This window comes from Phodopus roborovskii, unplaced genomic scaffold, assembly GCF_943737965.1.
Source record: "Phodopus roborovskii unplaced genomic scaffold, PHOROB, whole genome shotgun sequence".
Classification (NCBI taxonomy): domain Eukaryota; kingdom Metazoa; phylum Chordata; class Mammalia; order Rodentia; family Cricetidae; genus Phodopus; species Phodopus roborovskii.
In genome coordinates this window covers 28,817,711-28,841,117 of record NW_026126549.1, presented here as the reverse complement: position 1 = coordinate 28,841,117, position 23,407 = coordinate 28,817,711, and the positions used below count along the sequence as shown (strand labels likewise).

Below are 23,407 nucleotides of genomic sequence, written 5' to 3'. Positions count from 1 at the left end.
GAGCCGATGACATGATCTTATTATGTTGTCCAAACTGATCTTGTACTGTACTGAAGGATCCTTCTGCCTCAGCCTCAAGAGCAGCTGGTTCTAGCGGGTGCAAGCCATTATGACTGTCTGCTCTCTTCTTGGATCCATTGGCAATGATTGTTTTAATCATAGTTTATTTTCTCATTTGATCCTCAAATATACATATAAGCCAATCTCCACATATTTACTCCTTAATGTTATCCTAGATTATAATCTATTAATTAAAACCAAGTGATTTATAGAATTAAAAATGTTTCTTCTCTAAAATAGTTCCCAACAAAGCAACATATGGTATTTTAGATTGTTACTTTTCTGTTGCTACAATAAAGCAATACCAAGAGCAGCTTGAGGGGGAATATGTTTATTTCAGCCTACATTTCCAAGTAACAGTCCATAATTGAGGGAAGTCAGTGCAGGAAGGCAAAACAGGAATCTGGAGGAAGAAACTGATGCAGAGGCCATGGAGGAGTGCTTCTGGCTTGCTCCTTGTGACTTGCTCAGTTTCTTTTCTTACAGTACCTAGATCCTCATCCTAGGGATAGCATCACTGGGCTGAGCTTCTGTGGAATAATTTTTTGCACTGTAAATATGTATTACTTTCATTGTTAATAAATTGGCCAGTGGCTAGGCAGGGTAATATGAGGCAGGAGAATCAGACTAAGAGAATTCTGGGAAGAAAGGCATAGTCAAGAGATGCAGAGTGAGCAGGACAGTAAGCGCATACATGAAGTAAATGAGCCTTGGAGCACATAGATTAATAAAAATGTGTTATTTAAGTTGTAAGAGGTAGCTAAAACAACCTTAAGTCATTGGCCAAGCATTTATAATTAATATTAAGTGTCTGTGTGGTTATTTGGGGAGCAGCTGGTGGGACAGAGGTGGTTGGTGGTCTAGACAGAAAAGTTGGCCTACACTGGGCCTTTGCATATCAATCATCAATCAAGAAAACACATTCCAGGCTTGTCCACAGGCCTATCTGCTGGGGCCATTTTCTCATTTGAGGTTACCCAAATGACTCTAACTTATGTCAAATTGAATTAAACTAGCCAGCACAGCCTGCTAATATATGTGAGGGACATTTATTCTTCCCACTCCAGAGAATTTGCTGTGTGGTACACCATGGAAAATAGCCAGAGGATACTGTTTTCTTCTTTGAGGAAGAGTTACTTATTTTTTCTTGTGGATAACTCTGAAAAGTAGGTCTGTGGTTGCTAGGGTCGTATCCTTAAGCAAGGACCATCTTTACTCCCCCCTGCTCCTTACCCTTTTTGTTCTCAGAGAGAGGATTTCATGTAGTCCAGAAAGATTAAAAACCTGTCTGTTGCTAAGGATGACCTCGTCCTGTTCTTCCTCTTGCTTCCACCTCCAAAATGCTGGGACTGCAAGCTTCAGACCTCACATAGTTCCTCCCCACCCTTTCATCTCTGGTAAAATGAGAATGATGATGTGTACATTCAAGAGCTATTAATATTGGACTGAAGAGATGCCTCAGTGGTTAAGAGCCCTTGCCTGTGCTTCCAGAAGACCCATGTTCAATTCCCAGCCCCTACCCAGCAGCTCACAACTGTCTGTAACTCCAGTTCCAAGGCATTCAACACTCTCCCACCACCGCATATAAAATAAAAACAATTTAAAAAGAGCTATCAGCTATTTCTGGCCTTCAAGAGTTTTATAGGTATCATTTTGTAGATGTCATTTCTATTTCCCCGCCCCCCAGCACTGGTTAATGAATATGTAGGTTCAGTAACAGAGTGAAAATACTTTCTTGTTTAAAAAAAAAAAATCATTCACCAAGTGTGGGCCCTATGTGACTCATGAGGATAGTTATAATTGCTTACTAGCATTTCCAAGGACCCACTTGTTCATCCTTCCACTAAATTAAAAGCCATTCTGCAAGTCTGACAATTGACAGGGAAATAAATGCAACTGACTAATAAGGTATTGACTGTGTGTGCTGTTTCTCAATGCTGGTTCACTTAACTCAACTGACATCTTGGATGTTACTGAGCTTAAGACTCCTCTGAAGGGACTGTGTTCATCTGCCAAGCTATTTCAGTACTTTGTTTCATTCTCAATCTAGAAGAACTGGAAGAAAAGAAAACTAGTTGTTTACAAGTAATTGGAGCCTTGAATTATAGTACAAGAGACACTCATGGCCAAAGTGGAACTTAATGCAAAGATTCTGTTTTTAGGATTGGCAAATAGAATTCACTGAAGAAGCAGCAGCTTGTTCTTTTTTTTTTATTTTTGAAATTAAATATAATTACACTATTTCTCCCTTTGCCTTTCCTTCCTCCAACTCTTTCTATGCATCCCTGCCATGTTCTCTTTCAAATTCATAACCTTTGTTTCTTTTTTGTTTTATATATACATATATATGTATACACACACCTACTCACAGTCTATATGTTTATATATTCCTAAATACATAGATATATCCTGCCCAGTCTATATAATATTACTTAGGTGTGTATGCATGATTTCAAGTTGACTACTTGGTTCTGGAAAACCAACGGGGGAGGGGGCGTGGTGAGGGCTCTTCCAATATGAAGACTATTTTTCCTACTTGCAGAATTCCTTACTTGCCTATAGTTCTTTGTCTAGAGTTGAGGTCCCATGAGCTTTGCCCCTTCCATGTGTGTCTATCGGTGTATAATCATTTTTCAGGACTTGCTTAGGCAGCCAAGTTGATCACACTTCATGGGTATAGCTTCCCTGACATTTCTAGATGAAATCTCACAGCACACTTCCTCTTTCTTTTGTTCTTACGTCTTTCTACCTTCATTTCTGCTATGATCTTTGAGCGTTGGATGCAAGAATTGTGTTGTGGATATATTAGTTGAGGCTGGGAACCACATGGTCATGTGTTCTCAGCATTTTGATTGGTTGTGGTTTTCTGTAAAGGTGTACATCTGTTGCAAGGAGATGTTTCTTGATGAGGGGTGAGACCTATAGTTCTCTGTAGGTATAAGGATATTTTTAATGTATTTAGGGTTATACTGATTTAATAAAATGTTAGTTGTATGTTCTCCTCCAGGATCTATGACTTTCTGGGTAGTTAGCTGGGTTTCTAATACCAAGTGCAACTTTCTTTTTGTTGAGTGGGTCTAAAGTCCAATTAGAGAGCTGTTGGTTACAGCTAAGGTATGTGAGCCTCTATTGCACCCTTAGGAATATCACAAATGCTGATCATTGTTTTATTTAGAAGGCAGCATAGTTGTGTGAGAGAATTGGATGGTTCCTACCCTTGGAAACTTACATGGAACAATATGCTTCTTTAGAAGTGATTTTGATCCTATGTAGACATTTTGAGAATATCTCCAGATGCCTAAGAATTAAATATGCAAAGGTGATTTGGAAAGAAATGTATTAGAAGACACACACACACACACACACACACACACACACACACACACACACACTGCTTGCTACCCTATGTGGATGCATCAGTACTTTTTAAGAGTCTTCTTTCTCAAATCCCTCACTTCATATTTGAGAAAAAAACAGAACCACAGCTGAGCAGTGTGGCCCATGCCTGTAATCTCAGGAGTTCTGAGGTAAAGGAAAGAGGATTGAGAGTCAGTTTGAGGCCAATCTGACTTAGGTAGTAGAGAAGAGGTGTAGGGGCAGAGGAGGAGGGAGGAACTAGAATCATGTAAAAAAATGTTATATATATTTACACATGTATACTAATTATTCATATAAAATAACACCTTTGCTGTAAGGGAAACAAACTAACTTATTCTGAGATAAATCTATGTGACCACACACTGTGTAGAAATTTCCTTCAGGTTAAAACATTCTATCCCAGAGGCAGCTTGACAGCTCTCTTGAGTCATCACTTTTGGGGTGGGATTTGGGTAGTGCAGCTGCCTTTGAGCTTTCCATGCTCTTGTAGGTAAGTCCTTACCTGTAGTTCTGAAGAAAAATTCAACAAACTCATTGAACTGCTTTGTTCTGTCAGTTTTCTGTCCAGGGTGAATAGACTTGTCTCCTCAGGAAGTGTCGCACAATTCCAGGTGCATGGACTTTAAATTACCCCAAATGACATATTGCAAAATGAAAGTAGTTGTATGATCAATATAGTTAACAAATAAATCAGTGGTAGTATCACGTGACCAGGACACAGTGAACCCAGCAAATCTTTTCAGGAGTTTTCAGATATTACAGTACTTGGTAGAGGTTCATGGTTTGCTAAATTTAACAGTACATTTAAGATTAGACACAAAGGCTAAGGGTAAATAACTATTTTTCAAAAGGGCCCCAAACATACCCATGATCTTTTGATATGTGTGCAGATGAATTTTTCTCCAACTTGAAACAAGGTAGATTCATCTGAGAAAACGAACTTCCTATGATAAAATGCTTCCATCAGACTGACCAGTAGGCAAATCTGTGTGTCATTTCCTTGATTAATGATTGATGTGAGAGGGACCCAGCTTAGAGTAAGCAGTGGGGCTCCCGAGGAGGTGGTTCTGGGTGCTGTAAGAAAGTAGACTGGGTATAAGCCAAATAAGCCCTTTCCTCCCTATGTTGCTTTTGGTCATGGTGTTTACCAAAGCAATAAAAACAAAGTGTAGTATTTCCTCTCTACAATCAGTATGTTCTACTGGATCAGGGTAGGGAGAAACATATTGTGAAAAGTTTCTACACCCAGATAAGGCTCTCTGCTACACAGCAATCCAAATCAGATCGAATTAGAAAAAAAAACTCAGATTTAATGGATAAAAGGCTCCAGGGTGATTTTCCCTGCCCTCTAGAGAGGAGATGGAGAAGAGAGACCCCCCCCAAAAAAAAACCCAACCAAACAAACAAACAAAAAAACCCTACCCCCACCTCAAAAATAAAAAACCCCAAGCCCTTCACTCAACCCCCCCAAACAAAACAAAAACAAACAAACAAAACCCCATGTGTCTGTTTTCTGAAGGGCAGTTAAAAAACCCAGTAGGAGTGGTCTTGAACATCCCTTGGGAGGGGTCATTATTTGGCTGGTTTTCTGAGAGGCATCAGGGTTTGGAGAGAGAGAGAGAGAGAGAGAGAGAGAGAGAGAGAGAGAGAGAGAGAGAGAGAGAGAGAGAGAGAGAGAGAGAGAGAGAGAGAGAGAGAGAGAGAGAGAGGTGGGGGAGGGGAATTGAAGTGGCGCTTCCACCAGAACACATAGCAAAACACACATACAAATATCAACATACAGGCACACGTGCACCTCACAAAAAGGCAAGGATTCACTGAGCTCCTAATGGGCCAGCTGCTTTATAAACATCAGACTATTAAAATATGTTGTTTTATCTCCATTTATGTAATCGAGAGTGTTTGCCTGTTTTGTTTTTACAGTGCAAGATCAGAGCAGTCATACAACATGCTTAAAGTTATAATGTCAGCAAAATCAGAGTCTGGAATGGCGACTTTATGACCCAAAGTTAGTGTGTCAAAGCCCTACTCATTATTATTATTAATTAATATTTGATGTAAACCATGTAGAGGCCCAACGCATCAGAGTCTCTTTAAATAAAACAAAGCTCAACAGACTTTCACATTCTTGTTAATCCTGTCTTTACCTGGTTACCTTGGTCTTATTATCATTTGGGTCAACACAAATCACTCAGATTTAAGGGTTAACGGTTTTACTAACAAATCATCGGACAGAATATACTTAAAAAATTAAAATTTTAGGTATGAGCAGAACACTGAAGCCTTCAGGGAAAACCAAATCAATAAAAGAGAAGAACGGAGCTGAAGAGATTTCTCAGAGGTGAGAGTACTTGCTGCTTGCTCTTCCTCGGAACCCAACATCAGTTCCCAGAAATAAGGGGCTCACAACCTCAGGTTAACTCCAGTCCTAGAGGGCCCAATGCCTTTTTTCCGGCTTTTTGAGGACACTAGCACTCACATAGCATATATTTACACATATACGTTAATAATTAAAAAAAAAAAAAAAAGGTAAAGACGAGAGAAAAAGTAAGGCCATTTGGGTTCTTCCTCTTCTACTTTAACAACCTCAACCAGGTTGCATAGGTTCTCCCTCTTCTCCCGCCCTCTGCCACTCAGGCGGTTCCGCTCGAGTGCGCAGGCGTGAGGACGGAGGCTGGGCCGTGGTTTCCTAGGAGACCGTGCAGCAGCTGCTCCGCGGTTGGCCGCCGGTGAAGATGGGGGTGGAGCCCGAGGAGGAAGGCGGCCCCGCGGAGGAAGAAGAAGCTGCTCGCGTCATGGAGCCCTTGGACGCGGGGGCGACGGGCAGCTCGCGGGGTGTGCGCCGTCCGGGTGATGGCGGGAAAGGAAGGGAAGGGTGGGAAGGGCGGGCGCCCGGGGCGGTCGTTGGGGCGCGGCCACTCGGTCCCGCTCGGGGCTGGAGACTGCAGGCTTACTGCCCCAGCTCCTGCACGCTTGGGCAAGCCTGCATTCCTGCACACATGAGTGGAGTGCACCTGTCTCCGGGGCGGGCAGGCTTTTCCTGACCTCCCAAGGGGACCCTTGATATTTCCGGCGGCTCCAAGTCGGAGAATAGGAGGACCTTGTCGTCTTAGACGTAGAGACCTGGCCTCAGCCCAGGTAGGAAAGGATGGCCCCGAATCTAGCAGGCAGGCTGGAGTTCCTAGGTGATCCACTTCCATCCCAGCCTGTGTGGTCCTGCCTTGTGGAGCCTTGCCCTACGCTGGATGTCCACTCACTGACATACCTACCCTCCCATTCCCCACCCCTCAATGAGCACAAAAGTTATGGCAATCAATATCTGTAATATCTCCTTGGTACATATATCAAAAAGTCCTAATTAAAGTTAGTACACAACTAATCCCCATTTACCGAAGGGCACACTATATTTAGAATTTGTCATTTTTTTCTACAAATATGCTTTTCCTAGCCAGGGTTGCATTTAGGCTGCTTTGTTGGTAACTAAAGAAGAGTATTGTTCCTATGGCCTCCTTTACCACCCATAACATACTATTTACTCACTGGCTTTCAGGTTTCAGGTGTACCCCAGACCCTAGTTTTTAAAATTACTCAGTTTCTCAACTCAGCAGTTAATTATTTGTTGTTTGTTGTGCTCCAGGCACTGTTCTAGGCACTGGGGACTTAAGAACAGGAAATCATATTCTCATGGGAGCTAAATTTAGTGTTCTGGAACAACAGGTTGTGCGGGCCAGTTTGACTTTTTTTTTTCTTTTTTAATGTAGGGACAGGCAGGTCATTTTGAGTAATTTTCAAGTTGGTTGAAAATAACCTTGCTACAATTTATTGCTTAAAAATTTCTAAAAGACTTAGATAATACTAGCTTTTGTGCCATTCATTATTGATCAAGACTTTTCCCCTTAAATTAACTACCCTGAGAGGGGAAATGTAGTAACTGAAGACCTTTTTATTGACAGAGTTTTATGTTTTCATGATTTGTAGATACTTTGGGGCATCTAAATAGTTGGCATTTGGCACATCATAAAATCCAAGGGGAAAAACTCTTCAGACCTTTTTCAGACATAATGTTTTAAGGGTCCCTTAGTTGCTCCCTAATGATAAGCAGCCTGAATATGTTTGCTTTTCTTTATGTCTTATGCAGCAGTTTTCGATCAAAGGGTGCCAACAAGAATCTCTTCATCCAGAGTCATAGTACATGTGGACCTGGATTGCTTTTATGCCCAAGTAGAAATGATCTCCAATCCAGAATTAAAGGACAAACCTTTAGGTAATCCATTGATGTTATCTTTGTTGGGTGATGATAAAATTAGCTTCAAGTATGATTTCTTTTTCTGATTTATTATAAAGACAGTTCTTGAAGTCCATTCTTAAGAACTTGGTTGGCAGTCATATTTGCTTTGCTATCAAGAGTAAATGTACCAAATCTTGTGCCTTTAATAAAGGTGACCACATTAGCATAGGTAGTTTGCACACAAACCAGAATGAGCTCTTAGTAGATGAACTAGCTCACTTCTGTAGGTATGTAATGAGCCCTTAGATGTAGCTCACTTCTGTAGTCATGTACCTCAAGTAAGGAAAATGGCTTTTCTTTCATGCATATATGAAGGGTCTTTTAGTATAAGCACAAAGGGTAGTCGCTGCTTTCATTTTGTGCCTTCATGGCTTTTATAAATTACAGCCCGTCGGGTTGATTTCCTGAAGAACAAAGGGATGACTAGGTTTTAGTTCTGTAAGGTGAGGCTGAATCCTTAAGCTTTCCCAAGAGGTCAGTGATTTAAATTAGGGGATCAGTCCCCCCCCCCACTTCTGAAAACCATTCTAGTTAGCACAAGATGCCCAGTAGTTACTTTGAACTGAAAGGTATTGTGTGATTGAGAAGTAGCTATTAAGTGGTTATGGTGAACTGCAAAGTGTGAATGCTCAGTCAGCTTTTATTGACAAATATGCAACCAGCTCAGGCCAAGACCTGCTGTGGGGAGCCCTTTTAGCTTTGGAGTTACTAGTCAGGCCTTTTTTATATAGCTCACTGAGACTTTCAGGCATCATCAGATATATGAAAAATGTATCAGCAAAATTAATTTTTATTTATCTTAGAATGGGTGTAGGTTTTTTCTTTTCCATATATTGCAGATGAATATACTTACTTTGTCATGGAGCAATCAACTTGAGTAAAAAGAGAAAAGGGAATAATTTTAGTAATCTTAAATGCCTGGTACATTTTTAAAAATGTATTCTATAGGTGGTCATAATGTTGTCAGTTTCAAAAGGAAGCCCAAAATAATTCCTCACAGTAAAACTACAAATTATTATGAGTTATAGTTCTTTGCTTACCGTACTTAATGGGACAGGATCTCTCATGACTGCTGTAGTTTGGCTTCTAGAATATTGCTCATATTCACTGGCAGTTTGCTCAGAGGATAAATCAGTTTTTCTAGCAGCAACTGGTATTTAATTGTTCTTTTTATTTTCATTGGGCTTATTGCTTGTTAAACATACCCAAGAGTATTACATGACAATGTAAATTAATTGGGCTTTGAGTTGTCTGAAAAGAATCCTTGAAGGATTTAATTTATGTTTTATCACTGAAAATTCGTTAGAGTATATTGACTTAACAATAATTTAAATTTGAGAAACACGGCTTCCCTTTTGTGTATGAGTAACTGCCCACATCCTTACATGTAGTTTCTGCTACAAGTATTCAGTATTTTCTTATTTAATATAAATTCTTTCTTCTCCAATTAGAAAAAAGCTAAATATAAAAGTTAAGATATGGGAGAATAAAGTTGGTATTTTATAATTTGTAAGTGGGGATAGCTCAAAAAACAAAACAAAACAAACAAACATACAACCCCCTTGATGTTTCTTCTTAGAATTTGATAGAGGCTGTTGTACCTAACTCACATGTCTTTTTTTCTTGTCAAAACCCATTGTGAACTGGGCAAGGTGGTACACTTCTGTAATCCCAGCACTTGCAAAAGCAAGGCAGAGGTGGGAAGATTCCACCTTAGATGGCAGCGTGGGTTACATAGTGAGTTCAGAGCCTCTGTGGAGGGTTGGGAAAGAGCAAAGCCTGGAAGGCTCTGAAAGTAGCAGTGATAGAGTGCTTGGCCAGCGTGCTCAAGGCTGTGGGTTTGAGCTTCATTGCTACAAACAACCACAAAGGAGACAGTGGGTTATCACCTCACTGTTACAGCTCAGAACTAGGAAACTGTATTTAAAAATGCTTGGTTTCCTCAGATGACTCTTATTTATTTATTTATTTATTTATTTATTTATTTATTTATTTTATAGGTATTCAACAGAAATACTTGGTGGTTACTTGCAACTATGAAGCTAGGAAACTTGGAGTTAAAAAACTTATGACTGTCAGAGATGCAAAAGAAAAGTGTCCCCAGCTGGTCCTCGTGAATGGAGAAGACTTGAGCCGCTACAGAGAGATGTCATATAAGGTTACAGGTACAAGTTAGTTGCCACATAGTTTAACATGTAGCACAACTATTCACTATACAAATAATATCTGTAAAGTGCCATATATCTGGGTCTTTTTTCCTAACACCTTAAGACAAAATTAGGCCTTGCTCACTCCAAAAATTATTAAGGAGTTGGCATGATGGCTCAGTGGATATATGCCCTTGATGTTAGGCCCGACAACTGGAGTACCATCCCTGGTACCCACGTGATGGGAGAAGAGAACTGATTGGGACACGTTGTCCTCTGACCTCCACACACATTGTAGCATGTGCCCCTCTGCCCCCACCAAATAAATAAAAGTAATAAAAATTTTTAAATATACAAGAGGCTTCATATGCCCCAAATAAATAAATAAATTTAATACAAAATTTTAGTGTTACAGCTGTGGTGAGAAAATGAATAGTTGAATGTAATTTAAATTTGGTCATGAATAATATTTATATAAGTAACGGAAAAATGTAAATGATATTTTAAAGTATAAAATGAAAGTAAATACTGTGAAGAAAGATGCTTTTTATGGGTGTGAAATTTATGTGTTGTGTGTGTGCATGGGCACACGTGCATGTGTGTGTGCCAGATATCAACATTAGTGTCTTCTGTTGCTGTCCAGTTTTTTAAAAATGTATTTGGTATATGTGAATGCTGTACTTTTCACCATCTAGTTAGAAGAAGATTCAGGGGTAAGTAAAAATGACTTTAAGGTTGTAATTTAGTGATTAGTTTTCAATCTCATTTCAGAATTGATAGTCCTCTTGAATGCTTTCTGAGTCTCGGTTTAGGTCAGTTTAGTGAACATCGTAATGGCTGAGTCTTACTGTGATGCTAGGCCTTTGAATTCCTGAAGGTTATGCCACTCCAGTTACTTCATCCTCAGGGGATGTACAGAGGGAATGGCTCATCAAAAATACTTCATTGTAGAATATTCTAAAAATTAGTTTTAAATGTTCATTTTGTTTATTGCAAATGTTTGTGGAAAATATAGCTAAAATTTTACTTGGTTATTCTTTTCTAAGAAGATTTAATTTAATAACATCAACTTCAAGATTTTAACTACCTCTAAGCATGGACTCTTTTTTTTTTTAAAGTATACTACAGATTAAAAAAAAAGTTATAGATGTGGAAGACTGAATGTATTCCTGTGAGCAAATTATCTTAGGAATATTATTTTTTGAACTTTTTTCCTTTGAATATTGCCTTTACTCAAAAGTGTTTTAACTGAGGATATTATTAAAGGTTGTGGAGCTGGATTGGGAGATGGCTCAGTGGTTAAGTGTACTGGCTGCCAGACTGATAGCTGGAAAACCAGCATAGGACCAACCAAGACCACTTGAATGTGGGTCTCAGTTAGAAGGCCTGGACAGTCTAATGGACCTCTGACAGTGGAACCAGGATTTATCCCTGGTGCAGGAAAGGACTTTGAGATCACATTCCCCATGGAGGGATACTCCCATAGCCTAGAGACAGGAGGGAGGGCCTCTCCCTACCCCAAATGACTTGACAAATTTTGATTATCCCTCGTGGAAGGCCTCACCCTCCCTGTGGCATGGATGGGGAATGCAACTGGGGGGGGAGGAGTGTGGGGGGCATGGGAGGGAGGGAGAGGGAACTAGGATTGATATGTAAAATAAGAAAAAAATATACATTATGGGAAAAAAAAAAAGAGTACTGGCTGCTTGTTGCAGAGGGTCTGGCTTTAATGCCTGGCACTCACATGGGGGCTCACAACCATCTGTAACTCCAGTCCTAGGGAATCCATTGCCCTTTTCTGGCCTCTGCAGGTACCAGGCACAAACATGGTACACAGATGTACATACAGGCAAAACACACATACATATAATGTAAAAATTTAAGTTAAAAATTAAAAGGGCGTGTAGCTGCCTTGCATGTGGTGTACACATATTTTAATATGCTGTATTTGGTACTTTGATTACTAAACAGTGAATTCTGTTCTAGTCTTAACTTAATTTTGTCTGTGTTCCAATTTTATTTCAATTTAGAACTGTTGGAGGAATTTAGTCCAGTTGTTGAGAGACTTGGATTTGATGAAAATTTTGTGGATCTAACAGAAATGGTGGAGAAAAGACTCCAGCAGCTTCCAAGAGATGAGATTCTCTCTGTGACTGTGTCAGGCCATGTTTACAATAACCAGTGTGAGTGCTTCCTCCCCATCCCCCTGGGTGACCGGTTACTTTAAGTGAATATATCCCATAGTCATCGAGGTCGCTGACAGATTTGTGGCCTCTTTGGAGATACAGCTATGTTTGGTATCTAAGATAGCCCAAATGAGGTCTTGCTGGTCCATGTTAAGTATTCAGGATAGTTCAGTAGTGTGAAGGAATGTGTCTTGGATGGTTTTCGTCTCTCAGAGGGAGTTATCCTCCCATTCTTTCCCATCTGTTTTTTTAAGAACCATAGCTTTGTAGGTCATCCTTAAGTTCCAGAAGTTGACTTCTTACTTTTTTTTTTAAAATCATTATTTTAATTCTCCTGAATTTTGAATGTGTACATTCTCCTGAATTTGCTGTCGATGTATATTTTCCCTGATCCCTTCTGTTCCTCTGAGGCACTAAGAGTCCCCTGTTGGATCCTGGCTGAATCTTGTCTGGGCCTTTAGTCACAAACCTATCTTGCGGTGTGCAAGTGACCTTTCCATGCTTCAGATTAATCGGTTCCGATGACCATTAGCAGCTATGAGCAAGAAAACAATGTCATCCATCTTCACATATTCAGATGTGGAGGACTGATGCTTTTCTAGGGATATTTGCATCTATAAATAAGTTGCAGTGAGTGCCTGTGAATATCTGATTAGACTGCTAGGCACCCATGACTGCTGGGCAATCAATGTGGAAGACAAGCTCTTTATGTAAGAGCAGCCCGACCTAGCTGTTCCTATTTCTCAGCATGTGCCTTTTCTTATGCTCCTGTTTGGAGAATCCTGTATAGCTAGTCCCCACAGAAGAAAAGGGGTAGGACCACCATTTCTTAGGAGACAAGAAACTTCTCCTGTGTCTCTTGTACCTGTGCTCTTTTGTTAGTCACCAGGGTAGAAAGCAAGTAAGATTCCAGATACGGCTTTGCACAGCAAACCTTTCTACTGAGAACAAACACATCAGTGTATAGAGAGCTAGATTTTATATTTCAAGGCATTATAAGTGCCTAATTCCTAATATAAGTTATTTGTTGAAACAGCTCTCACTATGTAACCTGGCTGGTCTGGAACTTATGTGTTGACCAGGATAGCTTTGAACTCAGCAATCAGCTTGCCTCTGCCTGGCTCCCAAGTGCCTGGCTCCATATAGATTTAAAAATAGTTCCTTTCAAACAAGCACATAAATTGAGGAATCATGGTGTGAACAGTCTTGTCTGTTATAGACAAGCCAGTTATCATTTTGGCACATTTATTTTTATCTTGCCTCTGTGGACTGTGTGCTTGCTTTGAGCTAGACTGATGGATGAGCCATTGGGGACTAAATTGTAGGCTCTGTGACACTTTATCTCCAAATTCTTTCAGCATGAATCCTAAGGATAAAGATGGGTCCATATAATTCTACCATTCCACACCAAAGAAAATGTATTTCTTTATAATCTCCCTACAATGTCATAAGCAGATCTCCTAACCCATGGGCCAGTCAGAAATAGTTTTCATTAAGGTGTTCAGGTAATGTGTGAATATATACTTATTTCTACTTATTTATTGGTAAACGTGAATAAAAGTTTTATGCATGGCCACTGGAACTTCTTATGAGCTGCATTTTCATAGTCTGGTAATGATTAGCACTCCCAGCATTATCACAGACTCTAGGCATTTGTTCACTTTATAGTAATCTATGAAGAACAAAAGCAACAGAAGAGTGGTGGGGGAGAGGTGGATACAAACAAAATCCTGGGCTTATTTAAAGCTTTCTGTGGAAAAGAAAAATGAATGTTTTTGTGGTAATAGCATTGTCATTATAGCTGTAAACCTGCAAAACATCACCCACGTGAGACTTGTGGTCGGGTCGCAGATTGCTGCAGAGATGCGCGAAGCCATGTATCATCAGCTTGAGCTCACTGGTTGTGCTGGAGTGGCTCCCAATAAACTATTGGCAAAGTTAGTTTCTGGTGTTTTTAAACCAAATCAGCAAACAGTCTTATTACCTGAAAGCTGTCAAGATCTCATTCACAGTTTGAACCACATAAAGGAAATGCCTGGTAAGACAAATACATGTGAAGACTGTATATTGGTTTTGTTGTAATTTCTTTAATTTAATAGGCATTTAATTCCTAGAGGCACACATTTGGCTTTTGGATAAAACCAAAAAAACCTGAAATGTTTTCTGGAACAAATTTTTTTGAAGAAATATGTGAAAGGACTTTTCTACATAAGGTTCTGAGTGGTGCCTTGGGACCATATGGTCCTATACTTACAGTTTCTCTGTACATTTCACAGAGAAGGGAGTTCATCATTTGCAATGTATCCCTGTAGTAGATCTTTCTTGTTGGACTTTACACTGCCAGCACCCAAATTATTATTAATTATGAAATCTTGGCCTTTCGCTTAGTCTTGTTCCCAACTGCCTCTTTTAAATTAGCCAGTATGTATTAATCTACATTCTGCCATGTGGCTCAGAACCTCTCCTCCATTCTGTGTGTCTAACTCCCTCAGTGTCTCCCTGGCAATCCCTGCAAGCTGAGATTCATCCCCCTGATTTCCTCTCTCTACCTGGAAGTCCCCCCAACCTCTCCTGCCTAGCTATTGGCCTTTCAACCTTTTATTAAGCCAATCACAGTAACAGTTTTCACACAGTTTAAACAAATATCCTGCAACATCTCTTTGTGGACTTTGAATAAAATATTAGTGGCACAGTGAACTTCCAAAAGCTTTTAGTGGAGCTTTTCATTAAAAAAAAAAAAAAAAAAAAAACTTTTGTGTGTCCATACTTTTGTGCATATGTGTTTGTGGGTGTGCAGGTATGTCAACCGCAAGTATCATTGTTAATCACCTCAGCATATTTTTTGGGACAGTCTCTCACTGAACCTGAGATCATGGATTAGAGGGACCCTCCTGTCACCACCTCCCTACTTCTTGGGTTTTGGGTATGCACCTGAGCTCATGGCTTTTTATGTGGACTAAGATCCTAGGGTTTATGCAACATTACTTTACCAAAAGAACCATCTTCTAGTTCCCGAGTTCCTCATTTTAAAGACAAGTGACCTACTTAGTAGTCAAGGACAGATAGGCTGTCTATTATTAATGAATACATTAAAGTTCATTTTTGTAGGGATTTAGGAATAAAATGGGGAAATGGATTTCTGAGACAATAGAAACGTCACCATTTAAATGGCACTACTTCTCTTTTTAGACAGATGCTAGAGTGATTTAATTTGCTTTTTATCCTAGCTTACCTTCTTCAGTAGTCTAATAGGAAGGATTGACTCTCCTGAAGACTCATGTTAGATTGTAATAAGCTGAGATCTCTATACCCCTGCAAAACACTCTTGCTTGATTTACTTTTTAGTTAATTATCTGTGTTTTGTTTTGATCTCACGTAGCATAGATTAGCCTGGAACTTGCTGTAGCTGAAAATGGCCTTGACTTACTACTTTACCACCACACCCTGAGTTCTGCAACCACAGCTAGTTTTATGTAGTTCTGGGGATAAAACCCAGCCCCTCATGGAAACTAGCCAAGCACTCTGTCTGCTGAGCCTCCATCCCTAGCCCTCATCTGGGTTTTTCATAGACTTTTACCTTTTCTTTTATTCTAATTGTCAGTCTTTAATTCTGCTGTAAAGTGATCTGTTACTCCATTTTAATAATTTCCCCCTACATGCCTGCTTCCTGCAATCTACTGCTTTTACTGTCTGTGCAAGGAAACCAGAGTGCTGTAGGATTATTATTTTTAAATGAAATTTAGAAAAGCATTTCAAAGCGTATTTCTCCTATGCATAAAATATGACTTTTTTAATGGAGTTAGGTTAGCAGGAAAATTTTTGCTTGTTATTTTTTCTTTTTCTTTTAGTTTGTTCTGGATGGTAAGTATGATTGTGGGTTCATGTGTGGTGGGCCATTTATGAATTTGCTTGGCACTTCTAATTGTTGCTGGTAGTGCAGTCCTTTTTGCATACATGAATTATAACTTTTATAATTTATTTTTTATTTTTTCACAGTATCGAAGTACAGGTATTTTTTTATTTTTTCACAGTATCGAAGTACAGGCTATAAAATATGTGTTTGATCCAGACAGAACACATTGGCTGTCTCTTAGGAGGTAGTCCATGTTAGGAGGGTTTCAGAGAAGTTTATTTATATCATCCACAAGCCCTCAGTGGAAGAAAGTCAGTGGTTTTTGTAATGCGGTTTGAGCTTAGTAAAGTATTAAGGAACTTATCGTGTGGTGGAAACATTTTTAATATTTAGAGTAGCTTTATTTTCAAAAGCAAATCCTTTGTAACAGGATGCATTTCTGTTGTTCAGGTATTGGCTATAAGACTGCCAAACGTCTTGAGGTGCTGGGAATCAATAGTGTGTGTGATCTTCAGACCTTTTCAATCAAAACATTGGAAAAGGAGTTAGGAAGTTCAGTTGCTCAGCGCATTCAGAAGCTCAGTTTTGGAGAGGACAATTCTCCTGTCACACCCTCAGGGCCACCGCAGGTACGTGAGCATGGTGTTCATTTCACGAGGTCCTAGTTGTGATGCTACTTAAGATAAAGCTGTCTGGCTTCAGTATTCACTGCTCTCCTTTGCTTTGGTGCTTGTACGTGATCCCTTCCCTATGAGAAAGTGACTTATGTGAGCTTAGTAAGTACTCTAAAATTGGAACTTGCTTGTCAGTAGTTTTAATCAAATTATGTTTTCTTTTTACTACTGTCTTAAAATCCTAACACACACACACACAAACATGAAGAAAGCATTTTAATCTTTTGAAACATCTTTGTTTCCAGAATAATCCAGTGATTTGGCAAATGGGGAGGGTATAATTATCCAGTTAGTATGTTTTTTTTTTTTTTTTCTTATGTCCCAGGTACTTTAGAAAGTGCTCCACATATTTGGCGCATTTAAATTTCACCACAAATCTTGGAGCTTGACAGTGCTATTTATCCATATTTGCTTCCCCTTTCTCAAGACCAGGTTCAAACACTGTCAAGCTCCAAGATTAAAGTTTGAGGGCTGTTGGAGCCTTGCTGTAGTGTATAGAGAAGTATAGAGAGACTGGAGCTGGTCCTAGTGTTTAGCATTTCATGACTTGTGCACAATAACTGTCCACACCAAGAGTTAACGAAAAAGAGAGCCTGGTGTTGTCACATAGTAGGACGAGGTGGTAAAGAGTGTGCTGAGCATTTCTTTGGCATGAGTGCTGTGTTTGAGTTTGCACTAGTTTATACTTCTTTGCTAGTCCTTTAGTGAAGAAGACACATTTAAAAAGTGTTCATCGGAAGCTGAAGCTAAAATGAAGATTGAAGAACTGCTTTCCAGCCTTTTGAAGAGGTACTTTTCATTTTGTCTCATCATCCTTTGTATTCATCCTGTATGCACCCCATAGACATTGCGTTCTATATCGGGCTTCCCAGATTAACTGTATTCAAGATAGATCACTTGACATTACATTTCTCTCATCATGTACTCTTAATTAAAATTACCCACTGCCATTAGTCTTCTTTCAAGTGACATGGTGGGTATGTTGATCCTAAGCTACAGTAGTTAGTTACTTGAATGATTTCTTAGGTATTTCTAATGTTCCTTTTCCTAGACTTAGAGACTTTAGGTGAGAAGGGCATTTAAAATCTTCCCTATAATTATCTCACAGCCTTGCTCCTGCCGTCATAATTGCCTGCTTTTCAGTTAAAGGGGGGAAAGTGCAAGAAGAGTACTTCCACCACAGTTCTAACTCTCCGTATGCCGGACTGTGTGTCGGGGTTCATGATATTTCAGAAGAGGAGGATGCCGAAGTGGCAACACTGGAGAAAGCAGTGGGAGCCCCCACTCCCCAAACTGTTGAAAAGATAGTGGAGTCAAAGGAAGGGATGCCTACTAAACGGGGCAGTGCATGAGTGGGTACAAGTGTGTTCAGGGACTCTGGCCTGAGAGTTAACAGTGATGCGTCAACTGGGATGTAAAGATACAAAAAAAGTAACCTAAGCTGACAAGAGATGTTTCCTGGTGCTCCTTGTTGTCTTTGAAATGTGCATTTCTCATTTCTTGCAAGAAAGCATTTCTTTCCCATCAGTTCACCCATTAGAAGTGTCTCAAATTGGTTTAGAACATGTGTGCTTCTGGAGTGATCCAAGGGAGACTAGCTGTAGACAGATGAAACAACTAGTTGCTAGTATCAGAAAACATGATCTCAGGTCGCCTTCCATTTTGCTGCCCTGTGCAGCTGGCCTCATGTCTGGAGCAGAGCTATGCTGCTCACTGCTGGCTGCATGCTCCGAGGGTGAGCATGACTCAGCTCCAGTGATGTGACTCATTCTGTCCTTGGAGTGTGCTGTTGAAACTGGGTCATCACTCACTCTACCGCAGCTCACGAGTACTCTGAGATGTGTGGCTGTGGAGAATGGCCCAACACAGGACACAACAGGAAGTGTATGTTATATCTAAATCCTCGCCCTTGAAGACTCAGTCCTGAAGAGAGCGGGCACTCTAAACTTCTGAGACACCAGGTATTAGCATTTGCTCATGCGTCTGCTTTTCAAAGCCTCCAACACCACATGCAGCACCTCTTTTATGACAGAGGTATAACAGATTTAACTGACTGGTATAAACATAATTTCATTTATCTTGTGTCTGTGTATGAAATATATTTTTCTTCTAGAGAATCTATTGATTAATCCTACAGGGAGGAAAGGAGGGTAAGCTGTATTTTACAAAGCCATCCTCTAGGTACTAGTTTAAAATTGCTTTTAGCTTTTTCCTCATGTCCCATTGAGTGGACCTTAAGTCCAATTAGGCAGCTGTTGCTTATCACCAAAATATAAGCACCAGGCCTCAAACTCATAAAGATCCACCTGCTTCTGTCTCCAGAGTGCTGGGATTAAAGGCATGTGCCACCATCAACTGGCAATGTTATACCAGTTTAATGAAATGGTAGATTTTTTTTCTAGGGTCTATGACCTCTCCAGCCAAAGGCTTTTGGCTGGTCTTACAGCACCAGGCATGGAGTTCCTTCTGCTAAGCAGGAACTATGCAAATCCAACTATATATGTAATGCCAGTGAAGGAATGGACTTGCTTGTGACAGTGAGAGCATGCAGGCAAAAAGAGCAAGCTTCCTTCTTCCATGTCCTTTATATGGACTGCCAGCAGAAGGTGTGGCCCAATTCAATTCAGCCCTTCCTAGTCGCCCCCTTATAGTTAAGCTTTCTTGTCCTCTCCATGTTACACTGTACCCATGTGTACATTTGGGTAGATTCTGAACATGAGGGAGAACATATAGTTTCTTTCTTTCTGAGATTGTATGACCTTGCTTAATATATTGTATGTAGGAAGTCCATCCATTTCCTCACACATACCTCAAATTTTCATTATTAAGGCCTTTGGTTAAAAGCCCAGGAGCAGTATGGGTAAATCATATGGTAGATTTGTTTTTAGCTTTCTGAGGGACCTCCACACGGATGTCCACAGTGGCTGTACTAGATAGTACTCTCACCAGTGAGAATGAGGACTCATCTTTCTACACATCCTTTACCCACATTTGTTATCTTTTGACTTAATGGTAGCCATTCTAATGAAACAGCAAAGGAGTTTTACTTTAAAGGAGGATCAGTTTATTTTGCTTCTTGGCATAAGGGAGGGAAAAAATGTCCCCTCCAAGTGGGGAAGACACAGGGGCAGGAGTGTGAGGTGAGGTAGCCTGTCCCATCAGTCTGCAGTTAGGGAACAGAGACAATTTTTTTTTTTTTTTTTTTTTTTTTTTGGTGGGGTTGTTTTCCTGATGCTTGATTTTCGAGTTCTTTATATATTCTGGCTATTAGTCCTCTACTGAATCTATAGCTGGCAAACATTCTTGCCAATTTAATATGTTTTTATAACTATGTTTGGGACTATAGAATAGATTGCTCCATTTCTGACAGCACTTAATTCTGAGTGACTGTTCTATTTTAAATGTCAGCGCTTTGCTATGCTGACTTGAGATACTCACTTGGGTGTTCTTGAGCATGTATTGCTTATTATGTACCACTTGCGACAGTACATATAGTTACCGGATCTGACACTTCAGTACATACATGTCCCAACATCTTAAAGACATGTTATTACATTTTATAATTCTGTTTTTCCATTTGTGTTTTTAGAGTATGCCACGATGGAAGGAAGCCCCATACAATAAGATTAGTCATCCGTCGGTACTCTGATAAACACTGTAATCGTGAGAGTCGCCAGTGTCCCATTCCTTCCCATGTCATTCAGAAATTAGGGACAGGTATGGGCTACTTTTCTAAGAACGTAGTTGGCATATTGAACTCTTCAAAAAGTAAACTTTGAGTTAGAAACATACTACATAAAAGTATTTTGAAGTCATTTTCAAAATTAATTTTACCAGGGAGTAACAGTAGGAAAACTCTTTAAGAGATAATAAAAGTAAATTCTTAGTTATTTAAACAGTAAATATTTAGTTAAAAATATATCCCAACTTCAAAGGGAACAAAACTAAAATAATTGTGTAGAATACATTTAGTAAATATTGCCAAATGCCCAGAGATCCCAAATTAGGTTTTAATTTTGTAATATATCTCATGTGAATAATACTATACTTTGAATATTAATTAAGATGCAGGTGCTTATTATACTTATACTATATTATACTTATACTATTATACTATATTATACTAAGTAAAATGTATATATACATTTTACTTAGGAAACTATGATGTAATGACTCCCCTGGTTGATATCCTTATGAAACTTTTCCGAAATATGGTAAATGTGAAGATGCCATTTCACCTTACTCTTCTGAGTGTGTGCTTCTGCAACCTGAAAACACTGAGCACTGCTAAGAAGGGGCCCATGGATTTCTACTTAACATCGTCCCTGTCAACCACGTCCCACTCCGGCAAGCACAGTTTTGTGAGTACACCTTTACTATGCTAGAAATGCAGTGTACATTCGTACTTAGTGCTACTTGGAGATTCTTTGATGTGTTCCTGTTTGGGTGATTTACTCATTTGTAGCTCCTGTCACAGGATGGCCGTTGGCATTAAATATATTGTAATCTGAGAGGAAAGTGTAAAGATCAGAATAAAAGAGACAAATAGTATGGTTCTTCTGTTTGGGAAGTATTAGCACATTTTTTTGGAGGAATATTTGTGGATTGGCTTATAAATATAAACATATCTAGAAATTAATTATGATTGCATTAAGATTGGAATAGTATTATTATAATTGTTGAGCTTTAGTTGAATGTATGGACATTTTTATGTTACATGAAACTAGAAGGAAGGGGCAGTCAGATGCAAAAAATTTAAGAAAAATTGTGCAAACTTTGGTTCAGAGTGTTTAAGTTTTATATAAATGTAGCATTATGCTTAAAAATAATAATATACTTGGGGGCTGGAGAGATGACTCAGAGTTTAAGAACAGGGAACAGGAGCTGCTCTTCTAGAGGTCCTGAGTTCAAGTTCCAGCAACCACATGGTGGCTCACAACCATCCATATTGAGATTTGGTGCCCTCTTCTGGCCTGCAGGGACATATACAAGCAGAAAACTATATACATAATAAAACCATGTGATATATACATTTATATACACACACATATACATACATACACACACACACACACACACACACACACACACACACACACATATATATATATATATATATATATATATATATACTTTTTTGTTTCTTTCTATTAAATGTTACCTTTTAGACAAGAAATTTTTGGGAAGTCAGACCTTGGTGCTGTCTACATATATTTTTTAGTAACATTGTATCACTTAGTTTACAGGATTAGATGTTGGAATAAATGATTGTTGAGGTCCTTTCCTTATGTATGTTTTGTCTCCTACTTAGTGCTAACTAGCAAGGAAAGTATGAATATCATGATAAGCTAAACAGTAATATAACTCACTGGGATGGATTAATCATCTGTAGCTACTCAGCACTGGCAACAAAAGACTGAAGGTGTTGGGCAGGTTTGAAATCATTTGCAAGGCACTAGCTATGGGAAAACTTCAGCAGCAGTGATGTTTAAGACATGTTCTGCTGTTCCCTTGTGTTCTAGAAAGTGAAAGACGCTCACAATGAAGACATTTACAAAGAGAAAGAAGCCAACTGGGATTGTCTACCAAGTAGAAGAATTGAGAGTATGAGAACTGGGGAGTCCCCACTGGATGCCACCTGTCTTTTAAAAGAAGAAGTCACAAGTGACTTTCCACTCCAGGCCCTTCCCGAGGGCGTTGACCAAGAAGTCTTTAAGCAACTTCCAGCAGACATTCAAAAAGAGATCCTTTCTGGAAAATCCAGAGATAGTCTCCAAGGGAAAGGAAGTTTAAGTTGTCCACTGCATGCCTCTAGAGGTGTATTGTCTTTCTTTTCTACAAAGCAAATGCAAGCTGCTTCCTTAAGTTCCAGAGATACTGTGTCTACTGGCAAGCGGGTATCGGCTGTGTCTCCCTGTGAACCAGGAACGTCAGGCTCGAGTACCAGTAGTTCTTCCCATCCATCATGCGGAAAGGATTGTTCCTATTATATAGACAATCGGTTAAAAGATGAACGCATGAGTCAGGGACCTAAAGAGTCTCAAGGATTCCACTTTTCCAATACAAACCCTGCCGTTTCTGTGTTTCATTCATTTCCAAATCTGCAGAGCGAACAACTTTTCTTCAAACACCGCTCTGCGGATAGTCACAAGCAGACAGTAGCCACCACCTCTCATCAAGGACTAGTGGAAAGTAGAGAGCAAGAATCTGCCGATGAAAAACTTACTTTCCCATCTGATGTTGATCCTCAAGTTTTCTATGAGCTACCAGAAGAGGTCCAAAAGGAATTGATGGCGGAGTGGAAAACAGCCGGAACAGAGCTCCACTCTGTACATAAATAATCACACTCAGGAAAAGGGCCAGAAAGCAAGGGAGGCATTAGTTTCATATTAGCTTCCCATAAGCTCTTCTTATTTAAAAACTAATGTTCAATGACGTAGAAATCCCAGTGTAAGGTGTTCCAGATAAAGCAAGAATGGTGCAAGAAGTAAATTCTAGCACAAAGGGAAAAAATATCAATAATGTGATAATGTAAAAAAAAAAATGCTATCTTCTTGTTATTTCTATAGCTGTTTTATATCATTTTCCAATAAAAGGAATATCATGGTCAACAGTAGGCTGTTTGCCATAAGTTGTGGGACAGATGTTTTATGTCTGCATGCAAAATACAGGCTCATCACAGCATTTCTTATTCTATAGGAAAGAACAGTTTTTTTTTTGTTGTTGTTGTTTTGTTGGTTTTTGTGTGTGTATGTGTGTGAACTGTGCAGTGTTTCAAAGTCAGTCTATAGCATCCAAATAGGAAATAATCTTTTCAGTTT

The 23,407-nt window shown here is 39.4% G+C and overlaps 1 protein-coding gene across 1 annotated transcript; it reads left to right on the top strand.

The window, feature by feature from the left end:
* Nucleotides 1-6,137: 6,137 nt before the first annotated feature.
* Nucleotides 6,138-23,197, top strand: Poli (DNA polymerase iota). The gene is made up of 10 exons (XM_051200853.1): nt 6,138-6,273; nt 7,577-7,702; nt 9,727-9,891; nt 11,904-12,056; nt 13,861-14,097; nt 16,363-16,541; nt 17,284-17,375; nt 20,176-20,303; nt 20,742-20,947; nt 22,109-23,197. The coding sequence occupies exons 1-10, from the start codon at nt 6,174-6,176 to the stop codon at nt 22,925-22,927; spliced, it is 2,205 nt and encodes a 734-aa protein (XP_051056810.1). The 5' UTR covers nt 6,138-6,173; the 3' UTR covers nt 22,928-23,197.
* Nucleotides 23,198-23,407: the final 210 nt, after the last annotated feature.

Bases quoted from the DNA above. Each gene is read 5' to 3' on its own strand.
- Poli (XM_051200853.1), top strand. From the start codon at position 6,174: ATGGGGGTGGAGCCCGAGGAGGAAGGCGGCCCCGCGGAGGAAGAAGAA. The intron at 14,098-16,362 runs GTAAGACAAATA...TCTGTTGTTCAG, and splicing joins CCACATAAAGGAAATGCCTG to GTATTGGCTATAAGACTGCC. The intron at 20,304-20,741 runs GTATGGGCTACT...CATTTTACTTAG, and splicing joins CATTCAGAAATTAGGGACAG to GAAACTATGATGTAATGACT.